The sequence below is a fragment of the Sipha flava genome, unplaced genomic scaffold (genome assembly GCF_003268045.1).
Source record: "Sipha flava isolate LNK unplaced genomic scaffold, YSA_version1 284_pilon_pilon, whole genome shotgun sequence".
Taxonomy (NCBI): domain Eukaryota; kingdom Metazoa; phylum Arthropoda; class Insecta; order Hemiptera; family Aphididae; genus Sipha; species Sipha flava.
The window spans coordinates 667912-685589 of NW_020272951.1; the positions used below are offsets into that span (position 1 = coordinate 667912).

General features: G+C 25.7%; 1 protein-coding gene across 3 annotated transcripts in view; it reads right to left on the bottom strand.

The window, feature by feature from the left end:
* Positions 1–4267: 4267 nt before the first annotated feature.
* The window catches only part of LOC112685614, a 30044-nt gene continuing 16633 nt past the window's right edge, over positions 4268–17678 (bottom strand). For 2 of the 3 annotated variants that reach the window (XM_025557549.1, XM_025557552.1), the window contains 4 exons: positions 15119–15271; positions 13150–13333; positions 12251–12417; positions 4662–4922 (listed from right to left, as the gene is read on the bottom strand). In XM_025557549.1, coding sequence (XP_025413334.1) covers positions 4734–4922; positions 12251–12417; positions 13150–13333; positions 15119–15271 — 693 coding nt within the window. In that variant the 3' untranslated portion in view covers positions 4662–4733. Of the gene's footprint in view, positions 4281–4661; positions 4923–12250; positions 12418–13149; positions 13334–15118; positions 15272–17678 lie in introns of those variants that run through there. The other variant, XM_025557551.1, reaches the window with a different exon arrangement.

Here is a 17678-nt window from a genome sequence, read left to right on the forward strand (position 1 = left end):
CTGGGATGCCCGAGATTACGATGGGAAGACAGGATAAGAGAAGATGTGGAAAAAATAAGACCAGGAGAAGACTGGAAAATAACATTAGATAAGGAAAACCGAAGGCAATTAAGTTGGACTATTTGGTCTTGAAGGCCGAATATCAACGAGAATATGAAAAAGACATACCAATTAGGAAACTTGTGTACAAAAATAAATCATAAAATCAATAAGAAATTTAAAGATTTGTCCAGTTTCACGTTGGGGAACATAATCATAAATTCTAAGATTTAAAACCAAGAAATTGTATTAACCTTATTTAAATTACTATAATCATTACATGGTATTTTTGCTTTATCTATTATTTTAGATTAAATTTAAGAAAAAAGCATTTTCAATTTTGAAAACATAAATATTTAATACGGAACTAATTTATAACTAATACTAAAATATTTCGATCGATAATATTTTGTACGTATTTTATACTATAGTGTCTGAATTTGGTAATATCGAGCTGTTATTTTTTTGGCAGAACATTTTTAAAACGTCTCAAATCTTACGACTTGAATTGATTTTTTATTACAATGATTTCCATTACTCTCAAGTTTAAAAACGTCACACTCTATTTCTACAGATACCTCAACTTATGACCTTTCCATTTGATATTATAATGAGTTTTATTTGTGATAATTGTTTATTTTTAAAGCTTATAGCTGTGGTATCCAAGTTTTTACAGTCATGAGATTTAAATCATGGATGACCATCTGATTATTTGGTAGCTCAGCGCGTTACGCTTATAAATCTTTTAATCTTTATGTAACTATAATTTAAAAATAATAATCTAGATATCTTTTACATGCAGATTTGGACATTAAAAAAAAAACTAAATCAACTCTTATCTGACATTAATTTTATGTTATAAAATTAATTTTTTTTATCGTCATTTGTGATAACAATATTTTCAAGAGGTAAAAATGCCCCTGTATGAACGTAAAATTTGTAAAGTTGTATTATATAAAAATATAATAAGATACATAGAACATTCGATTTGCTTATGGAAGGAAGTGTGAAAATAGTATTGTTAAAATTATTAATAACCGTTATCGAGGTAATATTAATTGCAACATTTTAATCAGTGACGTAAACAACCTAGAAAAAAAAGGTTGGTATAAACTTAGTTATTTGATTCAAGACAAAAACGCTGAGTAATATGTTTCAAATAAATTGTATTAAATTGGTACTTACTTATCATTTAATATATAATATATTATCAACTAATATTTTTTTATATCCATGTATAAGTGGTTAAGTAATTATATACACACACGTGTATGTTTTTCAGTGTTAATTAGCAGCACCTAACCTATCTAATTAACCAAAACCTACTAATATAGAAAATATATTTATAATAAAAATAATAAGAATAACAAAAAATATATATAACAATATGGGTGGGTATTATTAATGGTTTGAACTTTTGAAGAAATTTTGGAACATAATAACTTAAACTAGCGATTTAATGATATCTGCTATTTAAATGTTGGACTGTGTTTTAATCGGATAATTCTGGATTATCCACTTGATCGTGTTTGAAGTTGATGTATACCTAGAGATCATATAGATCTTGTTCTACGTGTGAATTTCACTGTCCTCAGAGAATATATTATTTACAAATAATTTAATCTTTGTTATTTGTTAATGTTGGCTTATTAAAGCTTATTAAATAGACGACATATACGACATAAAATTAAATGTCTGAAGAAAAATGGTTATTTTAAAAATAAATAAAATAGGTATCGAAATCTTCACTTGTCGTATACTATGCACACCAGTATTTTGTTATAATTATTATTATAACTTAAATCATCATAAAAAAATCTTCATTAAATTATACAAAGAAATTTTAAGTAAAACTAAATTCAATTTTTTTATTTAATATTTTAGTTTATTTTTATGTTTAATTAGATTATATTTTAATTTATGCTGTAAGTAAATATAAGATATACAAGGAAGGCATGCATTCAATAACATACGGATTGCATAATCATATATTTTACGCATTAATATAATGCAAAATTATTATCTTTTAATAATTATAATTTATGGTAGATAAATATGATAGATGATCGATAATAATTAAACGTTATAATTTTGTAACTGAAATTTTCTTAAAAAAGCAAATATCTTTAACGGGATGTGAAAATGATATTTATATCATTTTTAATGGATTTCATGTACTTTTAGAAATAATTTTTATACTTCTAAGTCTTGAGTAATCTACTTACCATAATATCATTAGTTGATTAATGGCACGAAAACAATTTATTACAACGCAAATTTGTTTATACGTAGCTATTGTTCTTTAATTGTCTCTCCTAACCAGTCTATGGGACCTTCCCGAGGGTTAACTAACACCGAAACGGACGCTGAGGAACAGACTGACTGGAAGTATAATTTATACAACATCCTATATTTTATTTCCTATTTAAATTAAACTCGCACAAAGTAAAATAAAATATGCAACATTACCCCGGATGTCAATGATTTAAACAGATTTATTTGAGTTCGAATTTATAATATTTACTTAATATAAGTATTAGTAGATTAGATTACATTTAAATATAAGTTAACTATCTAAAAATGGGAAAATAAATCAAAATGTTCCAGAAAACCAAATATTCTTAGCAAATGATATAAGAAATATAAATTTTAAATAAATGTATCTATGTTTTATACCAATACATACAAAGCATATCATATTATACATTAGTTTTATAAAATATGTGCGCTTATAATACTATGTAGTAATTATTGCAATAAAGTATTGAAAATGTTGCGAAGTATCTAATAACTTTTTTACAAAGTTCAATGTAATACGTAAGAAGATAAATACATAATTCGTGATCTATACATTTAATGAAAATTAACTATAATCAAAAAGTATCTAATTTTTGTTTTTGTCAATTCATTAATGTAGTAAATACTAATATTATTGTTTACTTAATCAATAGTAAATAAATATTCAAAAATAAATCAGTAGAAAAAGTTTGATGAGTTCTTGATATTAAGTGTTAGTTAATCATCAGCGTTAAAAATAATATGCAGAAGTTATTAATTATCAGTTATCCCTTTGAAACTTGAATAGTTATATGATACACAACGGAATAACATATTTTCTAAGTTATATGTTAAAATATGAATATATATTATACTATTTTCCTATAGCAACAGAATATGGTTTATACTAGAAAGTCGATAATAGCTAAAAAATTATTCAAAACACAATCGTGTTTAAAATTATTTATAATACTTGCTATTTGGTTGCCTAAAACTATTTTCAGCATGTAAATTCTCCTTGCGAAATTGGATAACTTCAGGCTTTAATATTGAATTAAAAAAAGTTAGAACTCATTTAAACTATCTTTATGTTTTAATACAGAGTAATATGTAATTTATATTATGTCATTATAGCATATTATTTTATACTTTAAACATTTTCTATAAGATAAAAGTTTTGCAATGAAATTAATTTAAATTCTTAAAAGCAATATTTTCAATTTTTTTTTTTTTTTTTGAATACCGTAGAAAAATTACAATCTGTAAATATTAATATTAAAAATTTGTGGTATTTTTTAAATGAATGGCATTTAATTAGCTTGTAAAGAAGCCATTTTTCGGAAGCACTAATTTAAAATTGATAAATAAAAAAGTACAGCTGACAGTTTATTTTAAAAATATTTTTAGTTATTGGATATAATATTGTACAAATATTTGTATTTATTTTTAATATTTCATAAGTCAGGTTACTCCAAATTTATTATTTTAAAAAATATAAAACTTTAAATAAAATGTATTAATGAAGACTAAAATTTAATTTACTTGAGAATATTTAGAACAAACTAAATTTATAACTACAAAATTATATAAAATATATGCTTTGTGTCAATAAAAACAATTAAAAATATAATTAAAATATTTATAATCATATAATAGTTTGAAGTAATGGTTTATGCCTTTTATAAACTTAAATAATTTAAGTACACATTACGAGTACTTACATAAAAAGTTATGTTCGTGATAATAAGTAGTTCCATATCATTCTAAATGTTTTCTTAACAATATAAAATGTTCTTTTTAATGACTAATTCAAATTAATATACAAATAAGTATACAATCTTTTCTTTTTTATTAACTCGCTTGTACTTTGAATGTATCTTGAAGTATCTTTCTCAAGAATTTCTAAAAATGTTCAAAGCATATTCATAATCATGACAAAAGTATTTTTTTATTGACGCTTGTATCTGAAAATTCCGTTGTGAATGTTATTACAAGCAAAAATGTACAGTTATGGTTCAATGATTTATTTTTTATCAATAAATGCAGAGGGGTAAATAAAGTATACATTTAATAAACTAGTAACATTTGTAATTAATTATAATATCAACTACGAATATATAATAATATTTGAATTGTACTATTTACAAAATTGAAAATGTAAAACCAAATTTCGATAATTTACTCCTATAATATTAACACATTGATTCACACGATTACTACAAAAACTCTAGGAAAAAAATAAAAATAATTACGAAACTGGCTAAATTATATATACATCATAATAGTAAAATAGTTATTATATCGATATAAAAAATATTCCTCGTATCTTAAACGAACACAAATGATTTGGCTTTGATGTGAAAATGATTATATTCAAAGATCTAAAAGTACAAACCTCAATGTTTATTAATGTCATGTCAAACGATTTTAGCACTGTTCAACGTTTCTTTCATTTCGTTTAGCATTGTTATGCTACCATTTTCACCTGTGATTAAAATTTTTTCGAAATTCTCATTCACTTCAACCTTCACGGGCATCATTTCTTTGCCTTCTTCTTCTTCTTCTTCTTCTTCTTTAACACGTTTTTGTTTTCTCTGTTTTCTCTTCTAAATATGCATGGAAAATGTAGATTATAATTTAGTGTGTTAAATAATATTGTAGGTATAATGTATATTATATGAAGGAATACAGGGAAAAACATTAAAGTTAAAGAAAGAAAAAAAATTTGATAATTATGTCATTTTGTCACTTGTTTTAAAAAGTAAATTACATTTTTTTTTATTCATTATATAAAAAATTAGTTTTATTGTAACAGGACATTTTTTATGAATTATTTCATGTTTTCTCTCTTAGCTTTTTGATTTTTGAAACTTTAAAATTGTAATACTAAACAGTTTAGGAATATTAACAATTATTGTTTTTCACTGTAGCCCTTCATATTATTTGCATTATACCAAAAAAAAAAAAAAATTATAAAAATTTAGTAAATATAAATTTATTTAATTAAATGTTTTTTTTTCCTATTAAAAATTAAATTCATTATGAACATTACATCAAACTTTTGGTTGGACTGACATACACTATATTTGTCTACCTCACTTCTAAAAAGTGTGATAATTATATTTAATTTTATTCATATTTATTTTTATTATAATAATCCCTTCTCTGTATATATTTTAATGAATTATTTTCAAGTGTTTATTATCGTGTATTTACAATATTTTTTTTTTTATTAATAATGTCGAAAATATTAGCAATATTATACATATGTACATCCCACATATTTCTTAATATGTATTATAATTTTATTCAAAAAGTTACAATAAAACTATTGCAAAATTGTTTTCTGGGTGAAGTGATTTTTACATGTGGTATCGTGCTACTAGTTAATAGAAACTTAAAGACTGATGTAAGATTTATTTACAAGCTTATAAATTGAACGATAAAAATATTATAATTTCCAATAGTTCCGGACATGTTGTGTCGGGAACTATTGGAAAAAATAAAGTGAAAATTCTCATAATTGAATGCCAGAATCTTATTACTTACAAACATAAATATTTAAAATTATGTATTAAATAGTCCGATAAATCATATGCTTAATTCGTGCAACAAAATTAAAAACTTCGAATTTTGTAATGATCCTCTACGGTAGTTACACATTTATAATAAAATAAATATTACCTTATTGTATTGTATACTTTTTGTAATTATATATATTATATTAAATACTGTACTTTTACTCTTTGGGTTTTAAAATAAATAAATAAATAAATATCAAGTTTGATTATAGTTGTATTATAATTAAAGACCGGATTTAACTGATATTGCAACTTTTTATTGATACCAAATAAATCAAATCTGATCAAATATGTTTACGAATCGGTTTAATTATTCCTATTTAATTTAATAATGCAATTCTTTGCTATTTATAATGATTTTGAAATGTTTGTATACTTCACGTGATAAAATAAACAAATTATTATTTCTAAAGTAATTTTACAATAAAAATATGATTGCAACGTAAATTGTAGTTTATTATTTTTAAAATTATATTTATCTGATTTATCCATAAAACTCACAAGTTTAGAAGGATCAAATATCAAATTACTTAATAGTTCAAACATAATAAGTGAAGTTGAAAATATTTTGATAAATATTCCTTGCAGTCCCAATAGGAAAATAGTTAAAGATAAATTAAAATATCTATGTCTTAGAAAAAAATGAAGGATATAAAACTATTAAAACTTACTCTGAGTTTATGACAGAAAATCAAAATGTTAATTTAGATATAACACCAAATTTTTTAAATTATTTTAAATATGTACCAGTAACAAGTGTAGACATTGAACGTACTTTTTCATTATATAAACATATTTTAAGTAACAGATGATATAATTTTCAAAAACACAATTTAGAGATGTATATAATTATAAATTTTAATTCAGAATTATTATTTCAGAAAAATTATAATAATTTCCATAATATTATTTAAGTATGTAATTAATGATTATATATTTGATATGATTTTACTATTTAATTTTAATGTATTTTTCATTGCAATTTTTAGATATTTTTAACACTATTATATCTGGTCTTTAATTATAATATACCTTCCTACAATAATCACACATGGTACTGCATATATATCATGTATACTGATAATTACTATTTCACGGTGTATAAATTCAGAATGTTTGTGACATTTAAATTTTCACTAAATAAAATATAACGAGTAATTTTGTCTTAACTGAAATTTGCATGTTAATGCAATATGTGTGAACTGTGGTAATATATAATAATAATTTGTATAATGGTATTAGGATAATATTTTATGCCTATATGGTGATAACATTTTTACATTCATGGACATTTGACTTTGTTATGTTTTAAGTGTAATCTTGATGTCATGATAAGTATACAATAATTCCTGAAGCAAAATACTAATTTGTCATTAAATTTTAATAGCAAAAAAATAATATAATTTATTATATTACTCGTATAAATTAAAAAAATAATTATATATCACATGTCGTTGTGTTCCGTAGCGACACGCACGTGTCGTCTATTCTATTACGTTATATAAATTAATCTCGAGCAATTTTCCAATAATCTCAAGACTAACATCATTCAATTCGTAGTAATAGATGTTAAATTTGCTGCCCACTTGAAATTTCGAATCGTAAAAATGTAAACAGCATACAGAGCGTTTCAAATCAATCCAGTACTTCTAATGAAGTTTTTTCGGACAACGAAAATGACGATTTTCAATTAGCCAAAAAAAATTCTAAATGAAACCTCTCTTCAACCAGTTCAACCGAAAAAGCCGAGTTAAAGAAACTTAAGCCTGTTTTTTAGCACAAATAGATATAATTCTCTTCATATTCATGACATTGAAAATTATACCGAAATGTCCGATACATCAAAAATCAACTTAAACGATTCCGATGTCCAAAACAATCACACTCCGTTACCCCCTCCAATATTCATACGCAATGTTATTGATTTCATCGAACAACGTAATCAATTAATAAAATTGATTGGTTCACAAAACTTCAGTTCCAAATCATCAGCTAATAATTTAAAAATTAGCACCACCAACTCCGACTCGTACAGGAAGGTCATTAAATATTTAAAACAAGGTAAAGCAGAATACTATATATACCAAGGCCGTGAAAATAAAGCTTTTCGTATTGTTATTAAATAACAATATATATTATAGTATATTTTGCAATTTACACCTTTCAACTCCAACTTCAGAAGTTGGTGTCTCTATTGAAGAAATTGGCTATTCAGTCTACCAAGTCACTAATATTATTCACAAAACTACCAAACGCCCCCTTTCAATATTTTTTGTTGACTTCATACCTGCTCAAATCAACAACGAGATATTCAAACTAACATCACTACTTCACACCAAAATAACGGTCGAAGAGCCCCATAAAAAAATAGAAATCATCTAATGCTCTAACTGTCAGGAGTACGGCCACTCCAAAAGTTATTGTGCTCATCCTCCTAAATGTGTTTTTTTGCGCCGATTTCCACCCTATCCAACAGTGTACAAAATCAAAAGATACACCTGCAACCTGTACCTTGTGTCGAGGTGACCTACACAGCGAATTACCCCGGCTGTTCAGCCCACAAAAGCTTACAACGTTCCAATCTCAAGTCAAACCCAAATTCTAAAAATTATGTGAATTATAATACTTATGTAAACAAACAGGGGATTCAATCCAGTGAAAGGACACTTTCCACCCCATTTAACATTACTAATAATAAAACTTTTCCTAACCTTACTCAAAAACCTCAGAACCACAGTAATTCAAATAAAACCGAATCCCGATCAAATCCTCCCTATAACATATAAAATAATCAATTATCATTTTTCTTAATGAAAACAACTAATAATTCCCCTAATTCAATTTTTTACCACAGTCATGAATAAATTAATTTTAAATAATGATACATAATTAAATTAATAATAAAAATCTTAAAATCATTTTCTGGAATGCTAACGGTCTTAAACAAAAAGAACCCGAACTATTAAATTTTCTTTTAGAAAATCAAATTGATGTAGCTTTTATCACCGAAAACCACTATATAAACAATTCTAAACATTTCTTTCCTGGCTACAATGTTTACAATACCAATCACCATGATGAGACGTCTCATGCCGGTTCCACTATCTTAATATTATCTTCAATCCAACATTATCCTCTACCGTGCTTTCAATTCCCCACTATCCTAGCAACAAATGTTCCAATTTCAATAAATCATAACCTCGGTTAACCTCAGCCAAGTATATCGCAGTTACTTTTAAATCAATTTTTTTCCTCATTAGGTCGCACCTTCCTAACTGGAGGCAATTATAATGCTAAACACATATTATGGGGTAGTCGTGTTGAAAATCCCAGAGGTCGAATATTCTTTGATTCCATCCAAACGAACGAGCTTTCAGTCATTTCCCCCCCCCCCAGGTCCAATCTACTGGCCAACTCATCTAAACAGGCAACCCGACGTGATTTTTTTATAACGTCAATCCCCAACCATATAAATCACAACATTCAAAATGTATGTGATCTGTCTTCAGACCACTCACCAGTCATGCTTAACATTATGAAATCTCCAATACTTATTTCTCCTCGTCCCTCCATTTCCAAAGGTCCAGTCAACTGGAATCATTTTTTCACGTCGTTAGTAAATAGTACAAACTTAAAAAATTCTCTCAAATCTTGCAACGAAATAGAATCCGCAGCTCAACATTTAGTCAGCTCAATCTAATCAGCAGTGTATGAGTGTTCTTATTCTCCTAATCCGAATTGCCACTCTAAACACAACGATTATCTTTTACTCTTGATATACAAGTTTTAATTGCTGAAAAATGCAGGACACGCTCCCGTTGGCAAAGATCAAGACTACCTTCCGACAAGTCAACCCTCAACACCGGTCTAACACCATCAAAAAATTAATCCAAAAATACAAAAATGATCTTTTTAACACAAAATTTAAACTTTTAAATACACAAAATGGTTCTTTATGGAAAACCACGAAAAACTTGCTTAAATTAAAAAAATTCTCTAGTCCCATTAAAAAATCAGATGGTTCGCTTGCACTTTCAGATCTAGACAAAGCCAATCTTTTTGGGAACATCTCTCGAATATTTTCACAGCAAAACATTATTCCTAATACCGCACATTTAGATAAAATAAATAAATTCATTGATGCCCCATTACCTATGTCTCTCCAAATGAAATTTCAAATATTGTACAAAGGTTAAAGCCCAACAAATCTCCTAGGCACGACTTGATAACAAATAATATTTTAAAACATCTCCCAAAAAAATCAATTGTCTTGCTTACATGTATATTTAACTCTATGTTAAGATTGTCTTATTTTCCTGTCGCCTGGAAATTATCCATCATAATTCTCATACCTAAACCAGGTAAAACCCCCAATGTACCAACTTCATATAGACCTATAATCCTACTTCCAACATTAGGTAAATTGTTCGAGAAAGTCGTTTTGAAAAAGTTAAGACCAATCACAGAAACTCAAAAAATAATATCTAATGCCCAATTTGGATTTCGTGCAAAACATTCCACAATACAACAAGTACATAGACTAGTCGACACAATTTCATCCACTTTTATGGAAAAAAATATTGCTCAGGAGTATTCCTCGATGTGGCGCAAGCCTTCAATAGGGTCTGGCACACTGATCTGCTTTATAAAATCAAACAATTCCTTCCTGTGCCCCTATACCTATTAATTCGATCTTACCTTGAAAATCGTACCTTCAAAGTACGTCACGGTAATTCTTTTTCTTCTCTTTTTCTAATCCAAGCCAGAGTCCCTCAAGGTAGTGATCTCTCTCCGGACCTTTACAACATCTTCACATCAGATATCCTCACAACACAAAACACTTTCTTAGCCACCTACGCCGATGATACTTCCATCTTATCTCCACATAGTAGCTCAGATGAAGCATTGAATGCTCTTTAACTCCACTTCAACCTTATTGATAAACGGTCCTCTAACTGGAAAATTAAAATCAATGCAGATAAATCCGTTCTTGTCTCTTATCCTCAATAAAAAAAACACACCTATTATCTTATTTCAAGGAGTTCTTATCCCCTCCTTGTCTCAAATTAAATATCTTGGAATAACTTTAGACAAAAGACTAACTAGAGGTTCTCGCCTCAAATCAAAAAGAAATTCTCTAAATTCAAGATCCTATTTACTATGTCCTATGTTGAAATCAAAACTTCCACTCCATAATAAAATAATTATATATATAAATCAATATTAAGACCAATCTGGTCATACGGAGCCCAAATATGGCGTTGTGCAAAACCAACCCAAATTAAAACAATTCAAGCCTTACAGTCCATTTCCTTCCGCACAATAACGTCAGCTCCTTGGTATATTTCTAATTACACCCTTCACAAAGACTTAAACATCGAGTCAGTTGAAAACTTAGTTAAAATCCATTATAAAAAATTTTACTCCAAATTACTTCACCATCCAAATCTTCTGATTGCAAACCAACACTCAGCCACAATTCTAGATAACCCCTCTTGTCGCCTCAAAATACGATGGTGTCGCAACCTCCTAAACTGAAACACCATTTGCAGTCCTAACTGTTACACGTCAAAAGGGTCCTATCACTGGATAGCTTCCCTTCACAAATCTTCAAAGTCACTGAATTCTTGTTAAACTATTTGCTTATTGTAATATTTTTATATACAGATTGTAAATGTTATTATATAAATAAATAAAAAAAAAATGTAATCTTTTAAATGGTGCAGAGTAATTTAATAAAACTTCAATTGATTACATCAACTATGAAGTATAATCCCAATCATTTATATATTATATTTTCAATCAGAATCAAATCTTAATATTATAATAATCTATGTATTTAATCTAATTATCTAATTATCACAGAAATATTGATCATACCAATATTCTATATTATCTATTGTGATATTATAATTTTTTTTAGGACTCATAATTCTTGGCAAAAAGTGAATGAAAAATGGGAATACTAAGTTGTTATTTTTATAGCTATGAATCAATATATGTATGTTATGTTAAATGTTGTAACTTATAAAACCTGAGATGGGGAAATCATAATATTGCTCACAATCTGTTAACTGTTAAGTTTTTGTAGAATTATTTTTAAATAGTCATACAATTTTATGTAATTTAAAGTTTAGTGATTTTGTTATACTCGTATATACATAATAATGTTTTGAAAATAATTTTTTTTATAAATTGATTAAAACCAAAATCTATTTAATACATTATTTATAAATGACTGAAAATCGATATTAAGAGTACAAATAATTTTTTTTTTCATTAATAAAAAATTTAAAAAATTTAACCATGGTATTACATATAATTATTGTTATTTTTATTATTTTATTTCTTACCTGAACTAAAAGTCGAACATAATAACATGGGAAATCGACACATTGTGTACCGTCTTCTTCAGCATCTATGTAAACGCCACGGACTAATATCGAGTTTGATGAGTTCAATAAGACAAGAAAACCAAAACATGCAATGTGTGATACCCAATAACTGGTAATTGGAGCATCTGAAAAGTTGGTAGTAGTGATCATTTTTTATTGTGAATTAATTATTTCACAAAATAAATGTTTATAATTTTTAATATTGAATTTAATAAAATTATTAACAAGTTATAGAAGCTTAAAATGTATACAACATATTTATGTGTTTTGAAAAGGGGTTTAGCTATTTTAATATTATACAAAAAACGATACTCTTACACTTTTAATCTTATGAATTTGAAATTTATCAGCTATAGGTTTAATAACTTAACTTTTGAGCTTTATACGACAAATTTGATTATGTTAACAAATTATAAATTTCGATTGAGAACTTTAACTCAAAGGTCTGATACTATAATATATTTTAATTTATTTTGCTGGATTAAAATTATAACTATGTATATATATAACATCTTATATTTAAATAAAAAAAGGTGTAATTGGTTCAAATTAACGCCACTAAGTGCCTACCCAAGTTTGCATTTATAGACTCGATTTAATTATTCTGTAAATAATAAATACTTTTCTTTTAAATTGTATGTAATTGTATAAATTATTTTAATATATAAATTAGTATAAATTATAACTAAGCGTAGTTTTATAAGCATCATTCAATGTTATTTATTCGATCTTTTTATATGTAACAATTTCAAATAATTATTTAACATTGCTTTATTAAATTTTACCTATCGAGTTTCTAAAAAGAATTTGCAACCCTAACATTAATTTTAATTTTATATTTTTACCTTAAAACTAACCTGGTATAAAGTGTTCGTCCAGCATAATCCATACACCCCTCCATACATTTACTGCACCAAAAAATGAGAACAGCAAGTAAACATCCACGGCTAATATTCGTTTGAGACCGCTAACTTTGTTAACCAACTTTTTAACAAAAGGTTGCAATGCAAAAGCAGTTAGTACTACACTATATCCGATAACCTATAAGTATAATATAATTATTAATAATATATTATTTCTAAATTATAATGTTACTTTTGACGAATTATTTGGAAATATTTATTCAATATTAAATATTTTAATCGTGTCATCAATATGAAGGAATGGATTATTATTGGAAGGGGTTCAACAATTAAATTACCTTATAAAAATAAATTAGTACATTTTATTTAAAAGGCTAATTCTTGTTTCAATGGGTGTTTATTAATGGGGAGGGTGACCCTCACAATGTTCTTCCCTTGCCTGTGCTTATGAGTATAAGTAGCTAATAATTTCTTAATGAAGTTAGATGTACAATATTTTACAGTAAAAAAATGCATAACCTTTCGATTTTGATTCAATTAATTTAATAATAACCGTTAAAATTATTATATGTATTTAATATTAATATAAGGGTCCAGTTTATGTTACAGCTTTAACCATTTATATTTATATTTTTAGACAACAAAATTACTCACATCGTTTAATCAAAATGTATATAAACATTCAATGAATTTCGTTTTTTTAAAAAAACTATTGAAAAATGTAAAAAAATATCTTCGGATTGCATCAACTAAACCAAATGTACTATCAAAAAGCCAAGTCTCCTTCTGGTTAAAATTTTGTAAATATCTAGATAAATAAACACATACCATGGTAGGTAACTAATATATTTTAGCTTCGTTTTGAATCTAAAATTAATGTATCATCATTTGAAGCCTCGAAAATGTTTTCCGGGATTCTTAGATTAAGAATCAATTGGTATACTAGTGCTCTTTGCATACTTTATAATTATTTTTTTAAACCCACTGTGGCTTTACAACAAATGTAAGATGGAAATTGAATGTGTGTGGCCTAAAAAACGTTTAATAAGAAATAAACAACGATAGCGGTCAATCACAATATAGCTTACGGAAAAGACCAATTAAACAAACGTTTAAAATAAATTATTGTAATTTTTTCATTAAGTAAACATTGTCTTCTGCGAATAATAAGGTCCATTTTAAAAGCCCTAATAAATATGCACTTGTAGGACATACTATTTTTTGATTACAAGGTTTCCTGTTATATCTATACTAATACACCAATTCCAGCAATTTGGAAGCCAACAGAGAAATTCAATAATATTTGTCTACCAGTAAAGAAATAATGAATTTAATTAAGTTATACTATGATATACGTACAAGTTTAAATTTCACAATTTTGAAAACAAACTATTAAATGTATTCTTTCCTTTATATTTTCATAATTAGTTGCAATTTTATTGACTTTTTATACATCTGATAATGCATTTTTAATTCGAAACCAGTTGTATTTTACAAATAAAATGTATTCCTTCCTTCATTTGTTCATATTCAGTCACAATTTTATTAATTTTGTATGAACCTGGTGATGAATATTTAATTTGAAACCGATCATACTTTACAAATATAATAATATTCAAGGTTAAGCATTTATTTATTTATTTATTTATTTATTTATATAAATATTGATTTTTGATCTTAATATTTTGCTAATTTCTTATATTTATATGTTTTAGTTGAAATATGTAGTATCCTATTAATGATTATTATAAATATTGTATTCCTCATTAAATTCTAAATGATGTGTCATAATGGTGAGTAAAGATTGAAGATGTAATGCTCTTATGTATTATAAATTTGAATTCATTATACTTAATACTATATTGCGATGTAATTATTTTAATTTTATTAGACTTAATTTATTGAGTTGTTTTTTTGTATTATTTTTCCTGAAACAAGTATTGTTGCATAAATATTTCATTACCAATGACAAAATCGCTGTTGTGTTCATGTCTTTCGGGTATAGATACTGGTCCATTAGGTTCCAAACACCTCGCCAAACAATGACTACAAGTGAACCGATTATACAAACACTAAAAAAACTGTCCAAAACATACAACCATGACCCAGTACCGTCCTGCAAGCATAAAAATATAAGAAGTTAATTGTTTATAAAGATTGTTATACATGAAATAATTTATTTTTTAATTTTATTGCTTTTATTTTTAATTCAAATGTTTTTATTTTACTCGAACTGTATTTGGTTAAAACTACTATTTTAAACGATAGGTAACGAAAAAGAGAAAAAAATTAATTTGGTCTAATTCTTTATGTAACTACTTGGTGTTTATAGTTTTTCTTGTTTAATTTAAACAACCAACTATTTAATTTAAATTGGACAATTTCTTCTAAGTTTTTAACTTAATACTAGGGTATGGTAACCTAATAAAAGTTTATAAATCCTTTATCTTACTTTATAATTATTTTTTTTTTTATAAATTGTGATAATGTAAATAATTTCCAAAGAGAATCAAAATATTGTTACCTAATACAATATGTATAATAGCTTATTAAATATAAAATATGGTCTATTTAGTATTCAAGATGTTCAAAGATAAAGTTTGGACATTTTCAAAAGAAAACAGGTTCCAATTCTATTGGCCTTAATATAACTTATGATGGTTGACAATTTTAATAATACCATTAATGTTTTTTTAACATGACAATGACACCATGAAATCGGTTTTGAACTAGCTCAAGATAAACAATTTCGCTTTCCGCAAACGGATGATAAATGATGGGATCTATATTTTAATACATACCTAACTAACACACAATAAAGACTTTTAATAGACGAGGGATTCATAAACTCTGATGAATGTCGTATACGGACCCAATGACCTTTAAATACTTTGCAGCAATTATTTTTTACGTATAATTTAATCGTTAAATGGTATATATTTAAAATAAATTAGTATTATATAAACATTATAACGTGTTAAAGATTTTTTTTTACTTGAATATTATATAATTTCGATTTTTCTCGTTGTATTTGCATTATGGTTCCTATTAAAAAAAAAACATTCGTAGTTTTTAATCCTTCCATTTCGACTAACCATAAAATGTGTACTATATTGAAAAAGTACAATTCAGTAAATACACGTATTGCAATTATGATAAAATTAGAGGTATATACGTTTTTTATGATGAGCATAAAAAAAACGTAACATATGCATTTTCAATTAAGTCATCGAAATTATACGTATTTATAGTTTTATAGGTATTTGTGATAATTTGTGTTATATTTTATGAGATTTGATATCAAACATCAAATGTTTTATTTTTGATCATAAATATATTATATAAAAATATTAGCAGACATTTTAGAAATTATAGGAGTATACACTATATTAATTTAATAACTAATGTAAAAATATTCTGTGTTCTATTTGAGAAAATTAATTACTCCAAGAAAATCCGTAATACATTTTATAAAAACGTTTTATTAAAATAAATATATCTGATTTCAATTTATTTAAATTAAAGTATACATATTAAAATTCGATTTTTATGATTCAAAATATTCCCTCGAAAAATTAATAAATAAATATGTACTGATGAATATAATATTATATAAATCCTTAGAATAAAGACGGAATTATCCTTGGTGATATGTTTGAGACGGACTCCTCGAAACGGAAGCCTGTATCACTAGAAAGCATTATATTAAAAAGTATTTAAAAATTAAAAACAACTATTGTTTATTATTTTTAAAAAAAAACAATTTTAAGCGAAAATCGCTTTACAATATCAAAAACTTTTTATATACGAGATAATTTTTTTTTTTTTTTAATTTATCTTAATATGCTTTTTATTAGATTCGATTGTTTGGAATTATAAAGACATAACGAATCGATGGATTTCGAAGTTTTTTTCGTATTTTTAGAAATATTTTGCAAAATGACTAAATATTTTTTTTTTTTTTTTAATAATAAAATTTATAAGTTATGTTAATTTAATGTATCAGTATATTCTAATGTATGTAAATTGGTTATTTTCAAATTTTTTAAAAATTATATTGATGGTTTTATACAAATATATGTACTACATAATGATAATGCTTCATGAAATCATATAAATTTTGCTTCAATTTTAATAGCACACATATAAGAAATCACCTGGAACCTCAAAAAAAAAAAAAATACCTGAAACCTATGCCGTATTTATTGACATGATAGTTTTAAGTGATCAATACAAATTCTTCGATTATTTTTTGTACCGATTTTATAACTGCCTAGAGTAACACGAAAACCAAAATTGAATTATTATAGTATTAAATATTTTACAAAAATTACTGACACGACAGTAAAAGTAATATTTTCGTATACCGCACAATGAGGTTATTTGATTATAAATGTATCGCTTTTACGAAGATTTTTACTAATCTTAGATCTTTCACGGAATTTCGCAGAAATCAAAACCTATATTTCAATTCACGTATTGTAGAAAGTATATACCACCACGGTCGAGGTGTCAAAAAACCA